Source organism: Zootoca vivipara, chromosome 1 (assembly GCF_963506605.1).
Source record: "Zootoca vivipara chromosome 1, rZooViv1.1, whole genome shotgun sequence".
Taxonomy (NCBI): domain Eukaryota; kingdom Metazoa; phylum Chordata; class Lepidosauria; order Squamata; family Lacertidae; genus Zootoca; species Zootoca vivipara.
In genome coordinates, this window is record NC_083276.1 from 10,229,429 (window position 1) to 10,254,229 (window position 24,801).

Genomic DNA, 24,801 nt, shown 5'->3' on the forward strand with positions numbered 1-24,801 from the left:
TAATTCCCAGAGACCTGTGCAAACAAACAGGTTTTCAGGATGTACTCCCTCCCAGAGGTCATTCCAGAGCTTTGGTGCTGCTCCTTAGAAACCCTTGCTTTTTCCTACTAGTTTTCTAATTTCTCTAGAAGGAGGACTTCCGAGCAGAGCTTTAGATGAAGATCTGAATGGTCACCAGACAGGTAGAAATGTATTTGTTCCAAACATAGTTTTACAAAGCCCAGTCCAAAAGCAACAGGTATGTGAAACTGCCCTTCACTGAACTACACAACTGATCCATCTAAGGCAGTGTTATCGACTCCTGACTGTTACTAGCTGTCAAAGGTGGAGGTCTTTCGTAGCCCTCCTCCTATCTGAAATTCTCACCACAGATACGAAGGATTAAACCTAGCACTTTTTACAAGCAAAGCATATGCTCCTGCGCTGAGCACCCCCCTCCCCTTCTTTTGCAACCCCTGCGCTTATCTTCAGAAGGCCTGGGGCAGGGGGAGGGGGAGGTGGCGGCTGCAAAGGGCATGACAGGCGCTTTTAAGTTTCAGGACTGTAATTGACTTGGAGACTTGGTGGAAAGCCGCAGAAGGTGCTAGTTACGCTGGAGAGATTAGAATGGGCAGGGAAGGTGGTGGTGGGTGCGCCTGTTGCTCCTTGGCCTTGTTGAACCATAAAGGCGCTCTCTGATCTGCTTACAGAATTAATAGCCTAAAGCGTTACTTCCTTTAAAAATCCAGAAGCCTGTTTTTTACCTGTACCCTGCAGGCTTTGACTTCCTCTGGAAGGAAAAGAAGAAGAAAGTCGAAACTTGCAAGGAACCACATCAAAACCATTCAGACCTCTGCTGTTTTAAGATCGTGGGCCAAAGGGTGGTCACATCTGTGTTTATGGAATACGGCGTTTCAGACATTTTTTATTAAATATGAGAATATTGTTCAGAAACACTTTGGAAAAGTTGAGCTGAAAGGGGGTGCCTTTTCCCCCCTGGCTGACAAAGAGCCAAGAGTCAGGAGCTCCTTTCTCTCTCTCTCTCTGCCTCTGGAGCAAGCTGTTTAATGGACAACAGATGGTCATGCTCAGCAGTTAGGGCAGTTCAGCTGGTTTCAGCGATGATTGCAGCGGAGTTTGCTGTGGTACATCAGAACAGCTGTTTTTCCTTTCTCAAATTTGAGCATTACAGTGGATGTTTATTTTATAACAAAACAGTTTTGTTTAGAGGGGACATAAAACCTGGGAGCTTGGATGCCCTGCGCGTTCTCAGCAAATCTTTGCACGTAATGAATGCCTGTCAGACAGTCTGAAGAGTGGCTATTTGCAAGCAGGACCAGGAGCCATCAATTACTCCCTATACATCTTCTCTCTGATATAAGTCATGCTTATTTCGGATCACTTCCTCTTAGATCCTTTTCCTGCAATTTGGCAGTTGGCAAATGACTTCTCTCTGCCTGCCACTGATGGAGGAAACAACTGGCACCAAATTCCAAAATTAGTTTAAAATTAAAGTGTTGACATAAAAACTGTTCCGCAGCGCATGGAAATGGCCTAATTTTCAAACTGGCATATTAAGGATTTGTGTGCGTTTCAGGCACTTTCTCCTTTTTTGTTCTACAAAACACTAAGAATAAATTTGGGAGGATTAGAGTGGGGAAATATACCCCAAAGCTCAAACCGGCTAAATTAACTTTTTTTTGTGTGGGGAGCAGGGATGAAGAAATGTAAATGACCCAAAAAACTGAATTTAGTGCTGCAGAAAGCATTCCCTAATCAGCATATGGTTTGCCTATTAATTTTTGAATAATGACTTTAAACAAGAGTAGGCAGAAAGTTGCTAGTGCCCCCACTGGTAGCCACCCTCTTCTGCCTGGGGATTGCTGTGATTCTTGCATAGTATGTCAGATTAGGGGGACCTTGAACTGGTTCAATAAAGCACTTCTTTTGTCCTCAAGCGAGAATTTATACTTAGGTAAATCTTTTATGAGTGAGCCCCACCATTCACTTTAGCAGAGGAGGTGTCTTGGTGCACACGCAGCCTCTCCCACAATTGAACTGACGAGCTGTACCCACGGGTACTAAAGGAGCTTGCAGGTGTAATCTCAGAGCATCCCTCTGTAACCTTCAAGAATTCTTGGAGAAAAAGGGAGGTCCCTGTGGACTGGAAGCAGGCAATTTTTGTCCCCTTCTTAAAAAAAGGGGGGGGGAGAGAAGAAGACTCGGGTAGCTACTGGTGAAAACTCTGATCCGAAACCTCCACTGCCTTGCGGCTATAGTCATTCATGAGAAAGACTTTGGGACTAAACTCCCAGGAGCAATCCGTACCTGCTGTCATGGAGGACATTTTCAGGAGAAGAAAAGGCTAAGGAGTAAACCCTACACAAATCCAGAGTGCAATCCCTAAGGCGGTTGAACGGCAGCTTGTACACCTCCTTCCGGCAACTCCTGCACCCAAGCTGGTGCCAAACGTATTGCTCTGCTTTCCTTTGGGCCACATCAGCAAGGCCGAGAGGAGGGTCTTGTCTTCTGGGGAACCCAGGACCTCCATACACGCTGCCCAGTCTTGCACCCCGGGGAGGTCACTTTTAGGTTTTAGGTGAACAATTCACCAAGCAGTTGCGTGCACATTGCAGAAAGTTAGCACTTGGTCAGTGGATGTCTGAGCTCACTCAAAGTTGCTAAAAAGAAATAAATCTATGGGACTAGCTCTGCCTTCTGGGTTATATGGTGTTATATGGTCTCGGCAGCCACTCCCAGTCACCAGTCCAGCTGCCACATTCTGGATTAGTTGTAGTTTCCGGGTCACCTTCAAAGGTAACCCCACGTAGAGCGCATTGCAGTAGGGCGCAGTACAGTTCCCAGGATGCTTTGCAGGAAGCTGTGACTGTTTAATGTAGGATGAGAGTGCTTTAAATTATAGTGCAGACGGGGCCTCAGTCAAGTGCTCCTTCTCAGCTGCTGGCCTCCTACCTAGGTATCTTACAACTGTGTCACACACATATGTATGTTCAGCAATACACAAAGCAGATGTTGTGATTGGGCTGCATTCGCGCTAGTATTTGCCAGTCACATGGGGCAGGGCAGCAGCTGTTCAAATGTTGCATGTCCTTGACTTGGAGGAATTTTTAAAGTTCCTAACCTCTGATTCCATCACTTTGTATTTAATTGAGTGTTTGCCATTGAACCATATTAGCGGTGATTCGCAAGGAGCCAAGGGGGGGGCGGGGGCCAAGCCTTTTTGGTGTCTTCTCCTCACTAATTAACTTCAGTGACAAATTGTGTTCACACAAGAAACAGCAACAATAGGAGAGTGTCGTTAGGAAAACCTCATTTCTCCCCCTTTTTAATTTGGACGGGTCCCATCTTGTGAAAGATTGCTTTGTTAGCAAACCAGTTATCAGAAAGACCGCACTTCCGAGATGATTAAAGCCAGGGTTTGAATCAGAGTTGATTTGGAATGAATGCACACCCTAATTAAAATTTATGTTGCTTCTATTTAGATGAAAATACTGGAGATGGTGAATTAGATCTAAGTGGAATTGACGACAGTGAAATAGATATGGTAAGAATGCTTCCTCTTTCTTACTCTGCCCCCACCACCAATAAAATTGTCTCTGCGTGCAATATGCATTTTATTTTACCAGGGATCAAAAATATCTGCTTTATTCTGCTGATGATGCATACCATAATCGCTTAATTTTAATTGGTGGTACCAGCACCAATATCAAGACATTGGAGCAACAGTGGTGAGAAACCCACACAATCTCAGGTGTAGATTACAGATACAGAGCACTGCTACAACATTTAGTGGTTGTCTGCAAGAATGACCAGATTTTTACAAAATCAAAATGCTTGTAGTGTGTTATCAAAATGATGTCGAGAGGCAAACACTGTCATTTTTTAAAGAGGCATGCTATGGTTGGCTGTAGGATCAGTGTTTCTGGAACTTGGGTCCCCAGCTGTTGTTGGACTACAACTCCCATCATCCCTAGCTAGCAAGACCAGTGGTCAAGGGTGATGGGAGTTGTAGTCCAACAACAGCTGGGGACCCAAGTTCCAGAAATGCTGGGTGCTCAGGGATGAGGTACTTCCTTGTTGGTAGAGTGTTTTTTTAAAATAATAATTTTTATTGGGTTTTTTTTATATAGAAACAAAACAAACAAAACACACAATACATGCTCTGTCCCTCCAATTTCCCTCCCCCCACAAGTCCACTTCTGCCACCAGTAGTACCATTGAGAATCAGAGGGGTCCATTGTAAGGCTGGGTTTGACCTCCCCCTCCCCCCTCCCCCCTCATCCCCTCCCTGCCACTGAAAGGACAGGGATGGAGGGGCTCTGGGGATTGGTTTCCCCTCAGCTGCTCCTTTAACACAAGCCTTAAACAAAACATAAACACAATACCTATGAAAAAAAAACAACACCAAAAAAACCACAAATAAAAATTTAAAAATTTCCAATTCTTATTTTCTTCACATTATAATTGTGACTTCCTCAAATCTCTTCTTCCTGGTTTTCCTAACTTCTCTAATTAATTGTGGCGGATTTTCTACTTCAACTCCAAATCTTATCCTTATAATATTAACTTATTCCTCCTCCTTCTTCATGCTGCCTCCCCACAAGTCCCCTCGTGTAGAGTGTTGTGCTTTAAATAGGTGTTGTGAAAGGAGGAGGATGGATTTAGACGGCTCTGTGGTACCCGCAAGAGTATCTCCTCCATACATGCAACTGTAAATAGTTCATTTAATGAAAGTCCACTTAGTGGTGACTACAGTGCTGGTAGGGAGGCAGGTGGCGCTGTGGGTTAAACCACAGAGCCTAGGGCTTGCTGATCAGAAGGTCAGCGGTTCGAATCCCCGCGACAGGGTGAGCTCCTGTTGCTTGGTCCCTGCTCCTGCCAACCTAGCAGTTCGGAAGCACATCAAAGTGCAAGTAGATAAATAGGTACCGCTCCAGCGGGAAGGTAAACGGTGTTTCCGTGTGTTGCTCTGGTTTCGCCAGAAGCGGCTTAGTCAAGCTGGCTACACGACCTGGAAGCTGTACACCGGCTCCCTCGGCCAGTAAAGCAAGATGAACCCCGCAACCCCAGAGTCGTGCGTGACTGGACCTAATGGTCAGGGGTCCCTTTACCTTTGCCTTTACAATGCTGGCATCGGAGAGCCCTGAGGAGCTCTGATGAGTGTTGTCCCCTCCCTTCCCTCCCTTGATCCTCTTTTCAAGATTGTCTACCAACTGGATCTCCTTTGGTGGCTTCTCGTTTCTCCACACCCCCAAGCCTTCTTTACCCATCTCATTCCATAACCTGCCTCTCTGCTGCCTTGCTTTCCCTTCTGCTCTTTGCCACACAGATGCCTCTTTCTCTCCTCCCCGTCACGCGGAAGCCCTAGCCAGGTCAACGGAGGAGAGGTAGAAGCAAGGAGGTGATGGAGTGGGCAGAGTTCCTATGTCTGCTGCTGAAGAACAAAAAAACAAACAAAACACACTTACCTTTTTTCTTTTGGTCCCTAGTATATACTTAATGATTCCGAAGCCAAAATAAAAGCAGAACTCTGGATGAGGGAAAATGCAGATTATCTGAAGGAACAAAAGGGTAAGTCAAATGAATGGAAGCCTCTTTTGGGTGAGTCATGTAGTGAAGTCTTGAGGCTGAAAACATTCAACTGTGATTAATCACTTCATTGTAGACCTAATTCTGTTGCCTTTCAACAGGGTTTCTAACTGTGCCTTAGCAACCAGCATGGTATAGTGCAGCCTTCCCCAACCTGATGCCCTCCAGATGTTTTGGACTACATCTCCCATCTGGCCTAGCCAGTCTGAAACATCTGGAGAACACCAGCTAGGGGAAGGTTGGTATAGTCAATAGGGGATCCAGTTAGGACTGGGGAGGGAGGGAGAGAATCCCAATGCAGCTACAAAGCTTACTGGCTGATCTTGGAGGGGGGGTTGCTACTCTCTCATTGTCTAGCCCACCCCACAAAGGAGGATAAATGTGGGGGGCACCCTGTACCTTAAGCTCTCAGGATGAAGGGCAGGATGAAAATGAAACCAATGCTGGTTGTGGCATATTGTGGCATGACTAAGAGCGAGCTGCAAGCAAGCAAGATGATTTTAGACAAACTTATTTCTGGAGGGGTAGCTATGTTAGGCTATTGCAGCAAAACCAAGCAGTTGTATGTAATATAATCATAGTGCCCTGCTTTACATCCTTGATGATAGTGTTTCTAAGATAATAGTCCAGTCCAGGTGCTGTGCTGAACTATTGGTTTTGCTGGCATGCATGAGCTGCAGTGCACTTGAAGCTCCCCCTCCCGTCTTCTCCTCTGGCACAGCTAAGGGAAGGCTGTGCTAAGCATCCATTGTCTAACCACAGTTTCTTGTTCCATCCAAACTCAATGAACTCTAGTTAGTTTAAGCTCTATTTTGTTCATATGAGTCAGGATTGGTGGACACTAAAAAATAATAATGGGGAGAGGGGGGATGGGAAGGGTGGGGGGAAATATGCCAGGATCAAATAGTCTAAACTAGCCAGAGTTCCCTAAGTTTGGATGTAATGAGGAACTATGTTTAGTTTAGAAACAGAAGTGAAAACTTCTGATCTTCTTTCATGGCTGCTCCAGAGGAGGGGTGGGATCATGCAAGCTTAAGGCACATGAATACTGTACTAAAACATAGTTTGGCATTGCATCTGAACTGGGCCAATGTATGCAAAAAGGCTTCAAGTCATATAAATATAAATTGTACTTGATCGTTTGCTACATGTGTATTCCATCATTCCTTCAAGGAGCTTTGAGTAGTGTTTTAGCCTCACAACGACCCCAGCCCAAGTTAGGCTGGTAGAAAATTGTCTTTCTCAATACATCTCAAGGAGTTTCATAACTTCTTAGGGGTTTTAACTTTGGTTTACCATCCCCTCCCAAATGCTGTAGCCATTACATGAAGTTTGCCTCCTTGAAAGGAATTCAGTGCAGATCTTGACAGTTTTGTAGGGGGATTTATTAGGCAACTGGTTTTCAAATAATTTTTTTGCCTTTCTAACTTAAAGGCCCTCTAGGCCAGGGGTGGACAGGCAGTAGACTGTGGTTTACCAGTCAGTTTCTCCAGTAGACCACTTAGTATATTCTTTTGGTGCTGAACCAGGCCTTAATCTGATCCAACAAACCCCTCTTATGTTCATTAGAAAGAGTGCAGTATCATGATATCCTAATGATTAGTTATGCCATAACTCATTCTTTGCCAGCCTGGTGCTCTCCGGATGCTTTGTGCTGGCTGGGGCTGATGGGAGTTGTAGTCACGTTAGCGGAGGCTGCCTTAACTTTAAACATGCACTCCTGCTTCACCAGCTTAGCATGTACCTGTGAGTCACTTGGATTTTGGGTTGCTCTTTTTATAAGTAGATAATGGAACACGAAGCCAGTCTTTCCCTGCTCTAAAGTAGAGTTTTCTGTGTGTCCTTTCAAAATTTCAATTGTGTTAAGTACTGTAAAATTCTGTGTGCACATATAAAATTATTTTATTCCACGATAGAACTCAGAATGACATACATGGGGTTCCCTTAGTTAAGTTGTCATTAAAACTAGTCATAGTCTTCTATAATACTAGCCAGATTACACTTGTGCTTTCACACTACTTTTTTGTGTCCTCTTCCAGAAAAAGAAGCAAGAATAGCGAAAGAGAAGGAGCTTGGGATTTATAAAGAACATAAGGTAAATAAACTCTTTTGAATAAGCAGACTGAAAATGTATGTGGACGGACAATTTTTGTTCAGATTTACAATACTCTTGGACCAGACTGATTTAGAAAGCACAGGGGCAATCCAAAGATTAACTCAGAGAATCAGAGAATTGTAGAGTTGGAAGAGACTCCAAGAGTCATCTAGTCCAACCCCCTGCAATGCAGAAATTTCAGCTGAAGCATCCATGGCAGATGGCCATCCAACCTCTGCAGAAAAGCCTCCAAGGAAGGAGAGTCCACAACCTCCCTAAGGTTGAACAGCTCTTACTGTCAGAAAGGTCTTCCTGATGTTTAGTCGGAATCTCCTTTCTTGTAACTTGAAGCCATTGGTTTGAATCCTACCCTCAAGAGCAGGAGAAAACAACTTGTTTCCTCTTCCACGTGACAGCCCTTGAGATATTTGTAAATGGCTATCATATCTCCTCTTACTGCCAGAAGAGCGTTCTACTTTAGTCAATCTAACCCTGCTTTGCAATAGGTTAAAAGGAACAATCTTCCTTACGTGACTTGGAAAAAACAACCCTGAGATGTGATATAAAAGTTCATATAAACTCTGTTTTGTTAAAATTCATACAGTTGCTTTTCTTCTTCTTTTACCCTGTAGGAGTAAATATTTTTAATCATCTTTTACTCAAACCTCCCTGATATTTAAAAAGAATGAAAGAAAGTAATCCAAGCACTATTTTCTCCAATTTTTTTTTTAACCTGAATACTGTAACATGTTTTCATGGTGGAGTTTTGTACGAAGGGAAGTCTTTGGGAGGGCTTTTCAGTGATGAAGTCTGTGCAGAGAGAATGCATCCACCACACTAAATATTTGTGTTGCCTTACTTCCTGTGCCTGGCATCAGGTGGAAGCGCTCCATTGTGAAGCTCTTCATATCCTGGATTTGCTGAAGCTTCAGGGTTGTGGTTGTTGTTCTTGTTGCCACCATCAAAACAGTTCTTACCTTGGCAGTAGCAGTGACAACATAACATGGTCAAAACCTGATGGACTACATAACACCTGTCTCGGTTACTAGGCAAGAGGGCTATTTTTGAAGCAAAAAATTGCTGCCCAAGCAGTTGCCGGTGGAACTGACATCAGATAGGTAAGCTTTTGGGAAACACCTGAGACCCAGAAAAGCCCTCTTCTAATTAATTGATTGAAGTTGTACTGCTTTATAGTTCAAGAAATCTCAAAGCAGTTGACATCCCAACAAATGCTGATGTGCAGTAGAATATAGAAAAATACAAATTCCACATACCATAACAATAAAATTCCACATTTTGAGGCAAAGGCACCCACAACAGCCAGCACTCTTTGCTGCCCTCCTCTCTTTGGAATGAATGGAAGAAGGAGAGGCTGAGACAGTGCAAACAGGAACAGAGCAGGAATTTCAAGCCATCTTTTGTATATTGTGGATGTTTGGCGGGAAATTTACTGAGTCCTTTCTTAGCAGGCATGCTGACGAACCCTGGCACAGGGCTTTTGCGGGTAAGGAATTGTGTATCTCATTCCCCTATCTGCTTTACACATTTGTGGTTTTGCATATAGAGGAATGGGGCGGGGCGCTTATTTGATAGAACTCGGGCTTTGCATCCCAGCTTCACTTCCTGTCACTGCCTAGCAGGGATGGAAAATACTGTACTCCTTTCTAAAACCCCGAGAGCTGCTGCCAGTCAGTACAGGTAGTACAGAGCTAGGTGGGCCAGTGGTCTGACTCGGAACAAGGCTGCTTCCTATGCTTCTATTGCTGCATTTAAATCATCCTTAATTCCCCCCATGACAGAACAGCTTTTGGGTTTAATGCAGTCTGTATCTAGCTGACCTTGTTGCTTTGACTAGCACACGTCATTTCTCAGGCTTGCACTAACCCAACCCCATTAACGGGCAGGTTTCCAACTCCATGTATTCTACTTGGCTGCCTTCACTGATCTGTGGAGTGGCAGTCCTGTGGGAACTCTTGAACACAGCTCTCTACTTTTACTTAAACTGCTGCTGTATCCCTTGAGCTCTTTGTTGCAACAATGACTGTAATGCTACTTGGTACTTCTGGCTTGCACTCAGTCTTTGGACCCGCTTTTGCTGGTGGCGGTGGTGATTATAATTTTAGTGAGAATGTGCTTTCTTAATATATTATTTTTACTAAAACAAAGCAAAACAAAAGCCATCCTCTGTGACTGGGGGAAAAATCTAGACTTCAGCAATAAAGGACTTAACGTATTGTAGGGAATTTTCAGCAAGGAAAGCCTGGGGGAGGAATGTGTGATATTCCCCGTGTGGAAACCAGGAGCTGCAAGCTAAAAATATTATCACCCTTTAGCATAGGAAAGAGGCTGATAAAATGGAATATGACTGAAGGGAAATGCAAGCAGGCTGGAAAGAGCAACTCACAGCACGATCCTATCTATGCATGTTGTCAGTCAATCAGTCAGTTATATTTTGATTGTTTATAGCCAATGGCCATTACAAGAAGGCAATTCAAGAGTAAGCTAAATAGATAACGTTTTCAGAAATGCCAGTTGTCAAAAGTTAGTATCATAAAGTTATCCAAATTGTTTAATTTTTTTATAAAAAATCTATTTGGCGTTCAACGTATTCAAGGAAACTAAGCCTTACGAGGAGCGCTTGAAGGAGCTTGGGTGTGTATAGCCCGGAAAAGAGGAGGCTGAGAGGAGATGATACCATTTACAAATATCTCAAGGGCTGTCACGTGGAGGAGGAAACGAGCCGTTTTCTCCTGCTCTTGAGGCTAGGACTCAAACCCATGGCTTCAAGTTACAAGGAAGGAGATTCCGACTAAACATCAGGAAGAACTTTCTGACAGTAAGAGCTGTTCAGCAGTGCTGGAAGGTTGTGGACTCTCCATCCTTGGAGGCTTTTAAGCAGAGGCTGGATGGCCATCTGCCATGAATGCTTTAGCTGAGAGGGGGTTGGACTAGAGGACCCTTGGGGGTCCCTCCCAACTGTGATTCTAGAAGGCGCTATAGGTAGCAGACATGTCTATATCAGCTAGCAATAAAATGATTTAGAAAGAAACATTTTCAGTTGAATGGGACTTATCCCCAGTTAAATAAGGCACAGGATCGCAACCATTGTTTTCCTTTGCATGTAATGCCCGGAAGTCATCCAGCAAATTCAACAGGCAGGAGCATTTAATATCGCCACTTTCACACACTGTGTGCAGTTGACCTGTTAAATGTCGTTCTATCAGATGCCGCTAACGCAGTTCAAAAAGGACCAGACAGGATTCATATGAATAGCAATTCAATTGATAGCAGGTTGTTGCTGTTGTTGTTGGGTGGGCCAGTTTCCATGTAATGAGCAAGCACTGCACTCGTGCCCTTTCTCGTTCCTCACATGTTCTGCTTTGATGAGTTGCTTACGTGGAAACCACAGGTGGGCTATGGATGCTCACTCGTTACTACAAACCCAAGGCTGTACAAAGTATGCCCCTGGGAAAATAAATGAAATTGCTTTTGAGACAAGAAAGACATCACAGCTGAACACATGAGGGGGCCAATTCACACAACCAGTTGAAACTTTAGTAGCTCACTTCCCATGCATTATAAACATGGGAAACCCTCCCTTTATGGTTGGATACGGCTCAGTTTACAGACTATTGAGCAGAGGAAAAGTGGACTTTTTGGGCATACCCATGCAGTTCTGCAGGCATGTTGCTTCCAGTTTCTGCATTCCTTGTACGCATATGTTTGAAAGGACTGGGGAAATTGAGGATATCACGTGTGCACCTAGTTCATTTATTACTTTCACTGTACGGTGGCTGAGAAATCTGCAGCCAACTCCCTATAATGCGTAGCATCTTCCTGCATTTGTTGTTGTTTTTATTTTGATTATGTGTTTTGCGGTTTTATATTTTGATTTTATTCTGTGAACTGCCCTGAGACCTGCAAGTATAGGGTGGTATATAAATTAAATAAATTAAATAAAAATAAAATAGAAAGTGCAGACCTGCCCTATGTGGGGTTTTGTCTTCATGTTGTGACTCCCTTTGACCCTGCAGTTGGTGCATTCAGCCACAATCTCTGGCCAGAAATAAATGTCACAGTAGCCACAGAGTTTCCCCCAACAATGGTGATTCTGTATTGAATCCCCTCCTCTTTCCATAATGTGTAGTTATGGCATATTGTGTTTCCCTGCACCACCAATGGTTATCATGAGTTAGGAGAGGGAGTGATGGGGTGACAGGTGCTTCTTCTACTACACACTGCAGAAAGAGGAGGGAGAGCTGACATTTTAAAATTACTGTGTTGGAGATGTTGTGTGCAATGCTTTATAAAGTACAAGAGAACAAGTCCCTAACTCAAGGAGCTTATAGTCCTAACTGCAGGGTGGCAATCCTGCAATCACCATCCTATCTGGTTGTGGTCTCGGCCTAACTATTGGAACTCTCACCCATTTGCTTAATTGTGGTCAAAAGGCAGGAAAAATTAATCTGGACCTCAAAGCAGAGGTGGCTATCCATCAGCAGGACTGATGGACCTTTAATTCACCTAAAGGACCATTCAATTTTCTGGCTTCACCTGGCATTCATGGGTTCGCATGGTGGAGAGAGTACATTCTTTTAGAAATATTTGCTAGTTCCCATACATGGTGGGCGTTTTGATAGTTATTCAAACAAGCATTGCAACCCAGCGTCCTTAAGGGGCCAGAAATAATAAGAGGATCTTCAATGAGCTCCACTATTCAGGATTTGGATCCTTTGCAGTGTGCCGATGCAACTGTGCCACCTATCAGTTCCTCTCTCAGCCAGCTGCCACCTGAGCAGTGATGATTAAACTGCAGCCCATTCTTCAGCCTCAGTAAAATTATTCTGATTGCCCCCTAAAATTGCTGTTTATGTTTTAATTAAGCCCAAGAAGTCTGCAAAGAAGCGGGAGCTGATCCAGGCCAGCACAGCGGGAGAGGCAATTGAAAAGATGTTGGAACAGAAGAAGATTTCAAGTAAAATTAATTATAACGTGTTAAGGGACCTCAACAGCAAAGGAGGGAGCTCACCAAAGAAAGATGATGACAGCGCTGATGACAGCAGCAGCACCAAGAAACTGTCAAGAAGAAAATCTCTGGCGGCTCGGAATGTGGCCAACTCCGTAAACAGTGTGGGGAAAAGGTACCACAATTATTCATTTAAATCCTTCTCTCTTCAGTGAACGGTGCATCTAGAGATTGTTAACAGTTCTCTGACACTCAGGTAATGTTGGGGCTTTCACTTTTAGTTCAGCATGTGGGGCCAGAATGAATCATCCTCGGCAGGCCACATGTTGGCTGGCAGCTTCATTGTGGCTTAATCACCCTTACGCGAAGGCACCAGTCAGCCCTCAATAACAAACTTTGCTTCCTAGAATGCTCTTACTCTTTTCTGTTCTTCCCTCCCCCCTCCAAATGATCAGATTTTGTGTTAGCTGACATGAGAAGCTTGCTGAAGCCTTCCCCACCCCAACCCCATTTTTTCATGTTGATTTTTACAAAAATAATGGTTCTCGTCTTGCTGTGACAGTTTGCAGTGGCGTGATTTAGTTCTTTGTTTGAACTTTATTCCAAAATTTGGTCGCTAATTACTACCTCAGATACAAAACTTTCTAGAAAACATCTCTCTCTCTCTTTCTCTTTCTCTTTCTCTTTCTCTTTCTCTCTCTCTCTCTCTCTCTCTCTCTCTCTCTCTCTCTCTCTCTCTCTCTCTCTCTCTCTCTCTCTGTAGGTTGCATATTCCTAAAATATGAGGGGGGAGGTCAATTGTGGAAGTGGGCACAATATGGATGCATCTTCTGCATTTAAAATATATGTGCCTATTCAGCTGTCTTAACTCCTCCTTGGGGTCTCTGCTGTCTATATAATGAATGTCGGAGTTCTGAGATGATTTTGTTTATAGTCATTTCTTCCTGGCCAGCTTATGCTTTAAAGACCCCAAGTTAGTTGGCCCTGCAGCTTACCTTGGAGCATCTAGATGATGCCAGGTGATCTCCCAGAAGAACTTATTACCCCTGGTAAGGAATCTGTTGCAAGACATGCTTTCCCTGAGGCTGATGTCTGCCCATCTGCCTGTTTCCCATCCTCATTAAAGCTCAGCTACGAGTGCCTTCCTCTTCGGGGCAGGGCTATTTCGTAAATGGATGCAAATGGGCAGCGTGATGCAAAGTGACAGCTATAGCTGCAGGGGAACAGAGGATACTGCTGGCGCGGGATTTGCACCGGCACTGGGCTTCCAGGGCTGCTCTGACACCTTACAACTCCTGCGTAATGAGCTGTCAGCAGCTCGAAATAAACCCCATGCCCCACAAAGCTGCGCTGCACATGAGAACGGGGCAAATGTAATTTAGCACCACCAGTGGTGACTGCCATGCTAGCTGTAAGGCTCGAATCCCGTTTTAGTTTTCAATAAGAATGGCTCTACTTGGCCAGCCCAATGGCTCTGCCAGCTCAGTATTCCGACTACCAACAGGCATTTCACATAGTTGTGCAGACATCAAGATAATGATTATGTGATTAAACACCCACATCTGATAGCCAGAGGCTATGTTGTCAAAGAGCCGCTGGAGTTAACTCTTTATTAGCCAAAACACAATACCCAGAAACTTGGCTGAGTGTCAGGCCTAATGAGCACAGCAACTCATCCTCAGTAGGTCTGGCCCCATGAATTAGTTATGCCGAGTGTCAAGGGGTGTTGTTGCGACTACTCTAGAGTAACGACGCTCCACATTCTTGTCTTTAGACAGTTTTATTTAGTGCAGTCTATTTACAGTGGAACTGGTGTGTAGAACATGTCTGCTTAGTCCGATGCAGAATCCGGCAATGGACCGCCCCTCGACTTCTTCCAGTGTAAGAGTTTTGGGACGGCAAATCTCCTTCCCCTCCTTCTCCTGCGTAATTCCGAAACCGGAAAAAAAAGGGTCTACGCTCCATGTTTTCCTTCTCCCCCCTTTCCCCCCCTCTCTCTTCCTTCCTCACGTGTAGCAGGGGCTCTTCTGTGTTGCCAGAGCCCTGCACCCCTCTTCCCCCTTCCTCACAGGACTCCTCCCCCTCCTCGCTGGCATTGCTGCTATTGGAGGAGCTGCTCTTGATGAGGGGAGGATCCCTGTATTCTCTTCCCCTTACACCGAGGCTGAAAGTCCCCTCCTTTTCACAGCCAACTACGTCCCCTCCTCTCCAGGGCGCTTTCCCCCAGCAATTGGAAACTGTGCCTGTGTGCAGCCTGCTGCTGCTCCGCCAGTTTCAGCTCAGTTCTAAGAGACAATGGAGGAGGGGAGCTTATTGCAGCAGGAGGGGGAGACACCAGGGCTGTAGCTAGGGGGTGGTGAGGTGGGCCCCCACCAGGGGCGTAGGTGAGGGCCCCCCACAAAATTGACTTATAGATATGTCCATAAATATGTCTATAAATAAAAATACTGATTATTGCCTCATAAGAAAAGGTTAGAGGGTGAGTTGAATGGAGGGTGAGTTGAATGGATGGAGGGGGTGGTTTGGAGTAGAGGCAGAAAGAAGAGATAATTTGTCTGTGGCTAGGGGTGCAATCTGGATGGTTCTGCCAGGGTCGCAAGATCACCTAGCTATAGCTCTGGGAGACACCCTTGACTCTTCCCCAGTCAGACTCTTCTCTGCCTCTTGGCTAATAATAATAATAATAATAATAATAATAATAATAATAATTATACCCTGCCCATCTGGCTGGGTTTCCTCAGCCACTCTGGGCGGCTCCGAACAGAACAGTAATAAAAAAGGAACAACATCAAAAATCAAAAACTTCCCTAAACATCCCTTTGGATGTCTTCTAAAAGTCAGGTAGTTGTTTATTTCCCTGACATCTGGTGGGAGGGCGTTCCACAGGGCAGGTGGCACTACCAAGAAAGCCCTCTGCCTGGTTCCTCTGCTTCACTTTTTGCAGTGAGGGAACCACCAGAAGGCTCTCGGAGCTGGACCTCAGTGTCTGGGCCGGACAATGAAGGTGGAGATGCTCCTTCAGGTATACTGGGCTTCCCTCCTCCTACTCTCCTGCTTCAGCTGCTGCCTCTGATTCTGGATGTCTCTCTGCCACAGACTCCTTCCACTCACCAAGCCCTGTTACCCCTCCAGCTTCTGACACCTCCTCTTCCCAGTCTTCTCTCTCTGAACCCTCATTGTCATCCCACCACCACTCCCCTGGCTTTGAGCCTTCTTCCCTTGGGGGTTCCCCAGCTGGTTCCTCCCACCATTCCTCTGCATCCAACCAGTCCGTGACATATGTCTGGAAATGGAGGCTTTGCATCTGGCTAGTAATAGTGGCTACTCATACACCCCCATCTATTTATCAAATCCCTTTAAAAAACAAGCAATTTCTGAGATTGCCAACAGTTCAGAATATTCAATACCCATGAATGTAGGTAGACTTCCCCCTTTGCTATTCTTGCTTTAGCGTGTGTGTGTGTGTGTGTGTGTGTGTTTATTACAAGTTCCAATGACCACAGTGCTGACTGATAGCAACCGAGCTGCTAGGTGTTTCCTTCAAATCCAAATTTACTGTTGTGGCGTTTGCCATTTCATACTCGGAATCTCTCACTGAAGCTTGTCTTTGACACTCTTGGAACTTTCTTCTCTCCTGCATCCCATATGCTAACACAGAGATAATTTGAGGTGGCAAATCTTTGTGTTCTGCTCAGGCGCTGCAGCCTTTGTTTGAGAGCCACAGGTGTCATCCTCTGTTCTCCATTATAACTTTTCTCTGTAAGGCTTACAATGATCCTGGGTCAGCTGAAGAGATACTCTAAAGGTCGTTGTGCTATTCCGTTACAACATACGACTGCAAAGAGGTGAAACGAAGGCAGGGAGCAAAGAGGAGATTGCATTACTTGAAGAAATAGACATTGACTGGCTTGTTCATTGTGGCATCATGGAACACACAGATAATAGTGGTGTTATTATTTATATTTTTTATAGACACTCGTCACACAAATATATCCAAATGTTTTTTTTTTCTTGTGTGTTATTCTGTTTCTGGTTAGCAGCTGTTTTACAAGGTTAAGCCCTTCTTAGATTGTTGGGATTTAGGCTATAGTAGGGTTGTCATATATCCAGGTTCGCCCGGTGGAGTTAGTGTCCATTTCTAGAGCCCCCCCCCCAAGCTCATCAACTTTTTGGGCGATTTCCCTGCCCAAAAACTCAACAACGTTTGTGTCTGGATTTTTACCTCTTGAAATATGGCAACCCTAAGGTACAGGTAAAGGACCCCTGGACGGTTAAGTCCAGTCAAAGGCGACTATGGGGTTGCAGCGCTCATCTCGCTTTCAGGCCGAGGGAGCTGGCGTTTGTCCACAGACAGCTTTCCGGGTCATGTGACCAGCATGACTAAACCACTTCTGGCGCAACGAGACACCATGACGGAAACCAGAGCAACACATGGAAACGCCATTTACCTTCCTGCTGCAGCGGTACCTATTTATCTACTCGTACTGGCGTGCTTTCAAACCGCTAGGTTGGCAGGAGCAGGGACCGAGCAATGGGAGCTCACCCCATCACGGGGATTCAAACTACTGACCTTCTGATCGGCAAGCCCAAGAGGCTCAGTGGTTTAGACCACAGCGCCACCCGCCACCCTAGGCTATAGCTAAATGCTAATGCAGATGTGTGTGAAAGGTCCCAGTTTCATTTCCCAGCATTTCCAGTGGGAAGGATGGCTGGAAAAGACTTCTGGCTGAGACTCGGCATAGCCATAGCCAGTCAGGAGTGGCTAAATGGACCAATGGCCTGACTCAGCTTCATAAACTTCATAAGCATACGCTCAGAAGGCATGGATGTGCATACAAGTGTAGAAATTTGCATTCTAAATCTAGAATGTCACATTTTAGGAACTTGGCAAGTGTATAGATTATTTTGATTTTTCTCAGGATTAAAGATTTACAGTAGACCTTTTGATTTTTCTTCCATTACTCTAAACGCAGTACATCATATGGCATGCATAAATTCATTTGTTCATCGTTATTCTTGGATGTGATGCATAAATTCCTTTGTTCACATTTCTTCCTCCGAGGTGTTAGTGGATAAATGCATTTTTCCTCAGCAATACAATAATCACAGTAATTTATGTGCAATTAAGAACAGAACGTGCTACACTTCTCATTTGACAACGAAGCCCCTTGTGTTTCTCCATCTAGAAGTCGTGAGCACAGATCTTACTAGCCATTTAATTTGCAGTGATTAATAATCTCCTTGGTTTTATCTTCGGAGATAACTTAAATGTTTTAGTAATATTTTATCTGACAGGAGCAGAGGTTTGCCTAATAAGCAACTGCAAGGGGGATACTTTTTATCCAATATTTCAGTTAGTGCAAGTTAAGCCTTCAAGGTCGAGTTGTGACATTTTAACCAGAAAAAAAAGGGCTTGGGTCTAATGGAGGCTGACTGCAAGCCGCAATTTGAAAAGTGAGAACTAGGCTCAGAAATGTACACTTGCCTCCCTCTGAGGAATGTGAAGGCCTGGAGGGGAGGGGGAAATGATGGGGAGACCACCCTCATTTCCCCTCAAAGCCTCTGTTTTCTGAATTTTTTTAAAATTCGTTTTGGATTATGACCATTATGACTTTTAGACCAATGAACAAAGCATTTAAGGCAAGAGGTTTCCAAGCACAATTCAAAGTGTTGGTGCTGACCTTTAAAGCCCTAAATGACCTCAGTACAGTATACCTGAAGGAGTGTCTCCACCCCATCGTTCTGCCCGGACACTGAGGTCTAGCTCCGAGGGCCTTCTAGCGGTTCCCTCACTGTGAGAAGCAAAATTACAGGGAACCAGGCAGATGGCCTTCTCGGTAGTGGCGCCTGCCCTGTGGAACACCCTCCCATCAGATGTCAAGGAAATAAACAACTATCTGACTTTTAGAAGACATCTGAAGGCAACCCTGTTTAGGGAAGTTTTTAATGTTTGATGCTGTATTGTGTTTTTAATATTCAGTTGGAAGCTGCCCAGAGTGGCTGGGAAAACCCTGCTAGATGGGTGGGGTATTAATAATATATTCATTCCCCCCCCACCCCCCAAAAATTTTTTTTCTAGGAAATGTGTGTGAATGGAAGAGTTTTAGATAAGGCAGTGTATGGTATCAGATCATTGCAATTCCTGTACTTTGAGGACAAGCAAGTTCTGAGTATTACACTGGGAGGGCAACTCCCAAATGCCGAGCAAGGTACACCTCTCCCTCTTGAAGGGCACTGCCGTTGTCCTTGCGAACTGTCAAAGCCAAAGGGATACTTGCTGTAAGCCGCCCAGAGTGGCTGAGGAAACCCAGCCAGATGTGTGCGGTATAAATGATGATTATGATGACGATGATGATAATAATAATAATAATAATAATAACAACAACAACAACAACAGTACAGCAGCCTGTTTGGAAGGTGTTTGTTTCCGATTACTAGTTTGAAAATTTGTGGGACTTCAATTATTGCATTTTAAAAACCAATGGAAGACCTATCTTTTAATTCCAGGGCATCAAGTTTGCCACTACTGTATTTTCAAATGCTAATTACATTACGGTGTGATTTGTTTTATTACAAACTGCATGCAATTATCTGTTGTTGTTGTTGGTGGTGGTGGTGTGTTTTTAATGCGCAAACAGGAAGAGATACCTTTTAAGCAGATCACCAGAGCAATACATAATAAGATCATCAACTCCAGGGCTAATGAAAAGGTTTGCATATTTTTCGGGGGGACGCTCAGTTTTATGTAAATATGTTTTAATTACACTTTTCACTGTATGTAATTTGAAGCTGCCTAATAGGAAAAGGTCAGATCTAATTTTCACATGGAAAATGCTTTCTCTTAAGTGTCTTCTATCAACAAATCATAGTTCAATTTGGGTGAAATTTTTGGTTTTTGCTTACTGTCAAGCTTCAACATGGTTTCTTAATTTCTTATCACTATTGTAAAGCAGGAGCCTAGGTTTATACCACTAATCTTTCTCGGTTTGTGGTATTGTTGTTTTTAAATCTGCTTTAGTCACAGCTAAATGAAAACTTGCTCCATTCTTACTTCTGTACCTGGATTTTTCTGTGCCAGTAGAAAGAGAGCTGTGCCCAGAGAAACATCTAGTTGCATGTTGTACTTGCTTGAACTGGAATCTTACTATATAGTATAGTATATACTATATACTATACCTGTTGCACCTGGCAAATGTTGGATCTGAACGACTTTTCAAATCACTACATTTTAAAATGTGACGGCTCTCTGTTTCCTGATACTTAAAACTGGCAGTGATTTACAAGAAGATGGGCAGTATTATAAAAAGAATAAATGTTCCGGGTTAATCTTTGAAAATCCTGGAAGAAATGAAGCAGCCCTGAAAAGTACACTGGGACCTCTTCTAAGGCAGAAGGTCATTCTTGTCCCTCTGTCTCTCCCTGCCTCTTCCCCTATACAGTGGTACCTCGGTTTATGAACACAATTGGTTCCAGAAGTCTGTTCATAAACTGAAGCGTTCATAAACTGAAGCGAACTTTCCCATTGAAAGTAATGGAAAGTGGATTAATCCGTTCCAGATGGGTCCGCGGAGTACTTAAACTGAAGCGTTCATAAACTGAAGCATGGGTGTAATTGGTTCCGGAGGTCTGTTCATAAACTGAAGCGTTCATAAACTGAAGCGAACTTTCCCATTGAAAGTAATGGAAAATGAATTAATCCGTTCCAGATGGGTCCGCGGCGTTCATAAACCGAAAATTCATAAACTGAGGTGTTCATAAACCGAGGTTCCACTGTACACACTCACACTCAAACATGAATGTCTTCAAGACTGAAATCATGTTAGTGGTGGTTATGAAATGCCTCCAGGGGTTTTGGGGGGAAAGATTTTATTTTGAAATGAATTTTAACCTCAGACGTACCCTGAAATTATTCTTAAAAGGCTCTGTTTTGAGGAGGCAAACCTGTGTCTCCATCTTCAAGACTTGTATTACAGGCTTACATATATATCTCCAGGCAACACAAAGTGGAAATCACTGTTCTTTGCAACCCTCGGGGCGGGAGATGGATTGTGTTTGCTGCAACATTTGTGTGTGTGTGTGTGTGTGTGTGTGATGTTTAGAGGGGCTGTAACCTTCTGGAATAATGTCCTGCCCTTTAAAGTAATGCTGTTTTAAAAAAAATCCTGGAAACTGTACACCAAGACTTTAGATGAAAGAAAGGGCTATGCAGGCCCGGCTCTACGTAGACCCCCGGTGGCGCAGTGCACCAGGGCGGGGGGCTGGTAAGCTGGGCGCTTCGCCGCGCGGAAACCAATTGCGGCCTGCGAGGGCGGGGCAGGCGGCGGAGCGATCTCCGCCCCTCAGCACCAGGGGGCGCGATCTGCTCAAGACGGCCCTGGGGCTATGCGCCACTGTGAGTCATTCACATCCAGAAGTCTCCACAGGTTCTTTGGCCTATACTAATTTGCAATTTTTATTTTGTGGTTTTGTTATACTGCTATGTTGTTGTTTTTTAAGGTCATTATAGTTCCGTAGACTCAAGGGTACAGATTTGAGAAAAATATGCTATTGGCATGTGAATGAGTACCCCTGTCTTGGTAGTTCAGACAGTAGAGCATGAGAGTTTTAATCTCAGGGTTGTGGGTTCAAGACTCATGTTGGGCAAAAGTTTCCTGAATTGCAGCGGGTTGGACTAAATGAGCCTTGTCCCTACCAATTCTACAATTCTAAGGTATTGTATTACTTTTCTCTTCTACCTTTCCTCTAAGGCGTGCTTCCCCATTCTGGTGTCCACCACAGGCTTTAGACCAAATGCCCAAGCAGCACAGCTGTAGTTGTAATCTGCAATATCTGGACGACACAAGGTTGGGGAAGACCGCTGGCGTGACTTTGTGCTGGCACACACAATTCTAAACAGACCCACCCACACACTTTTATCTTCACAGCACTCCGGAGAAATAGTAATCACTGAAATACCTTATTGGCTCCAGATCATCCAGTAAATTTCATTGATCAATGCGAAAGAAAAACCCTGGTTTCCTGGAGCCTTATTCAACAACACAGCACAGTGGACTGCACAGGCTTAACACCCTGGTACCAATAGTCAAACAACTGAAAAAACAAAACACCCCCCCCAAAAAAACCCATGCTCTCAGGCTTTGAGTGGTTTTCAATGCAAACCTGTGCTTGCCTACTCAGAAGTAACCTGCCCTGAGCAGTAGGACTTACTGTCAGGCAAGTGTATATAGGGGTTGCAGCCGTAGCTTTGGGGCAGCTGCCAAAAATGCCCCTCTCTCTGCTCTTCCTATTTGAACATGATGTTTCATTGCACCATTAAGTAAGTCTTCATGGCCTGTACCAATGGTCCATGATTGGCAAATGGTAAGGAGGCTGATTGTAAATATAAATTACACAGGGCTTCAGCTGTGTAAGGTACTGTATTATAGGTTAAAATCAGCATCTCTATTTTTTTGCCAGAAGATTATAGATTTTGGTTCCCAGAGCAGTTCTGCATTTTCAGAACATAAGAACTATGCCCATCTCCCAGACAATCTTTCTTTGCTTAATTATCCTACAAGGTACATTTTGGCTATATTGATTAGCAAAAATCCTATACAAGAACAGTATTTATGGTAAAAGTGCGTGTCTCATTACTTTCACAGGCCATTTTCAACTTTGTAGCAAATGCATGGGGGTTAAAAGCTATTTGTCTTTGTTTTTAAATTAGAACCTTATTGGCTGCAATACAGTTTTAGAAGTGAAGTTTTAACCAGCAAAGTAAATGATGAGAGTTACCCTGCATGGCGCAATTGGTCTGACATCCTGTTTTAGTTATAGGAAAGAAATTGATGCAAAACCAGAGTTTTAGAAAACATTCCATTTTGGTGGAGGAAACTCCATTACCTCATTTAATTGAAGCTGTTGGGTGGGCACACAGATAATCATCATGTTTGTTGATGTGATAGTTGATCAAAAGAACCGGAAACCTGCTTTTTTCTGGGTGTGGACTATATTGGCCATTTTACTATAGTTTGTTGGAAATAGATACTGTGGGTTGAATTCAGATTTTCCAGAATATACTGTGTTGGAAAGAACCACTCTGCCTTTTTCTAACATCAAGCTAGTTTGGAGCACATAATTTATTATTAATGGCCAAATCTTTTGCACTTTTGGCTATTCAACTACTGTATTCTAATTCTAGTTACAGGTAGGTAGCCATGTTGGTCTGCTGTAGTTGAAACAAAATAAAACAATTCCTTCCAGTAGCACCTTAGAGACCAACTAAGTTTGTCCTTGGTATGAGCTTTTGTGTGCATGCACACTTAGTTGGTCTCTAAGGTGCTACTGGAAGGATTTTAAAAATTTTGTTTCAACTATTCTAGTGTTCTACTTTCAGGTGTGGTTCTTAGGTTGTTTAGAACTATTTAGGTGGAAGACAGGAGTGCCTGGCGTGCTCTGGTCCATGGGGTCACGAAGAGTCGGACACGACTAAATGACTAAACAACAACAACTTATAGATACTGGCTTACTTTAAAAAGAGAGAGAGGGTATATGCCACAGAAAGAACTGCAAACTGTGCACAGGCAAGATGCCAATATCCAGCCTATAGACAATACAACTAGGAATCTTTATTTTTGCAGATTAATCCTTTGAATCTTCTCACTGCCCAGTGTATGGGGAAAATAGAATTCATTCCCTGTGATAAACCAAGGAGGGACCATCCCAGTGCTGTAGGCCCAAGGATGAAAGCCGTTAACAGCATTTATTTGATATTCAGTATTATATATATATTTATATCCCATCTTTATTCCAAGGAGCTCAAGCTGTCATGCACAGTTCTGCCCCTTCCCCCATTATTCCCTCAACAACCCTGTGAGGTAGGTTATTTATTTATTCATAAAAATATTTATATACTGATATGTCATTAAAAATATATCAAAGCAGTTTACAGTAATGAAAAACAACAAAACCCATGCAGTCGTACCTTGGTTTTTGAACAGAATGCGTTCCGGAAGTCCGATTGACTTCCGAAATGTTATGAAACCAAGGCGTGGCTTCTGATTGGCTGCAGGAGCGTCCTCCAGCCAATTGGAAGCCGCACCAGACGTTCAGCTTCCAAGGCAAAGTTCGCAAACCAGAACACCTACTTCCGGGCTTGTGACGTTCGGGTTCCAAGTTGTTGGTGAACTAAGCTGTTTGAAAACCAAGGCACGACTGTATAAGAAAAACTGTAAAAAAATGAAGAGAGTTAACCATTGTGGAAAGATGCATTCTTAATTGCTTGCATAGGCCTGGCAGAATTGAAAAGTCTTCTGCGGGCATTTAAAAGTTGGCACAGAAGGAGCTTGCTGAATCTCCATTGGCAGAGTATTTCACAGAACTGGGCTGATGGCACTAAGGTTGGTTTCTTGCTGCTGTTGTTGAATGAGCCTCACCAACCCGTGGAACGAGCAACGGTGTTCCTACAGATGATAGCCATTATCAAGCTGGGATACAATAAGGGTTCAGGGGATCCCTGAGGTGCCTTGGACCTCAGTTGTTCAGGCTTTAATGCAAGGATCTTGAACCTGGCTCAGTAGTAGATGAGCAGCCAGTGCAGCTGTTTCAGCAATGGTGTCAAATTCTAGGCCGAGAGATTGTCACTGACCCCAAGCCACCCATCGAACTTTATGGCTGAATGGGGCTTTCATCCCTGGTTGGTCCTCAAGTTAACGCTTAGTTGCCTTATTGCAGCTCTCAGAGATAGTTCCACTGACTCCGACGAATGTCCTTGAACGAAGTTAATGCACGCCCTTCCTTGCTCACAGCTGAATTTGACAAGGAACTGATCCATTAAAGCCTCTAGCAGTGTTGCAATCTGGCTAATACTGTTGGATATTGCTATTTTAAACAAGGAAGAAGAATAGTCCCTAGCAAAGACGGACAGTGGATGGGAAATTAAATTCAGGGTTCCTAGCTGGAAATAAATTTAAAGTCATGATTTTTTAATGTCAGAATTGGGTAAGCGGCAGGATGAGCCAGGACTGCAGCTGACTGGACATGACTGGAGTGTTATTTTCCCCACAAAGAGAAAACAGGAAAATAGAGGAGTTTGGGGAGAAGAGAGAATAAAGTTAAGTTGACGGCCCCTTTCCTTTCCCCTTGCCTTCTATGATTAAGGGCATGTTCTTGC

The 24,801-nt window shown here is 43.9% G+C and overlaps 1 protein-coding gene across 1 annotated transcript in view; it reads left to right on the top strand.

Moving 5' to 3' along the window:
• The window catches only part of BRF1 (BRF1 RNA polymerase III transcription initiation factor subunit), a 202,258-nt gene that overhangs the window by 143,533 nt on the left and 33,924 nt on the right, over positions 1 to 24,801 (top strand). The window contains exons 12-15 of the mRNA XM_035104684.2: positions 3,483 to 3,544; positions 5,490 to 5,571; positions 7,629 to 7,684; positions 12,569 to 12,825. Of these exons, the coding sequence (XP_034960575.2) occupies positions 3,483 to 3,544; positions 5,490 to 5,571; positions 7,629 to 7,684; positions 12,569 to 12,825 (457 nt within the window). The remainder of the gene's footprint in view (positions 1 to 3,482; positions 3,545 to 5,489; positions 5,572 to 7,628; positions 7,685 to 12,568; positions 12,826 to 24,801) is intronic.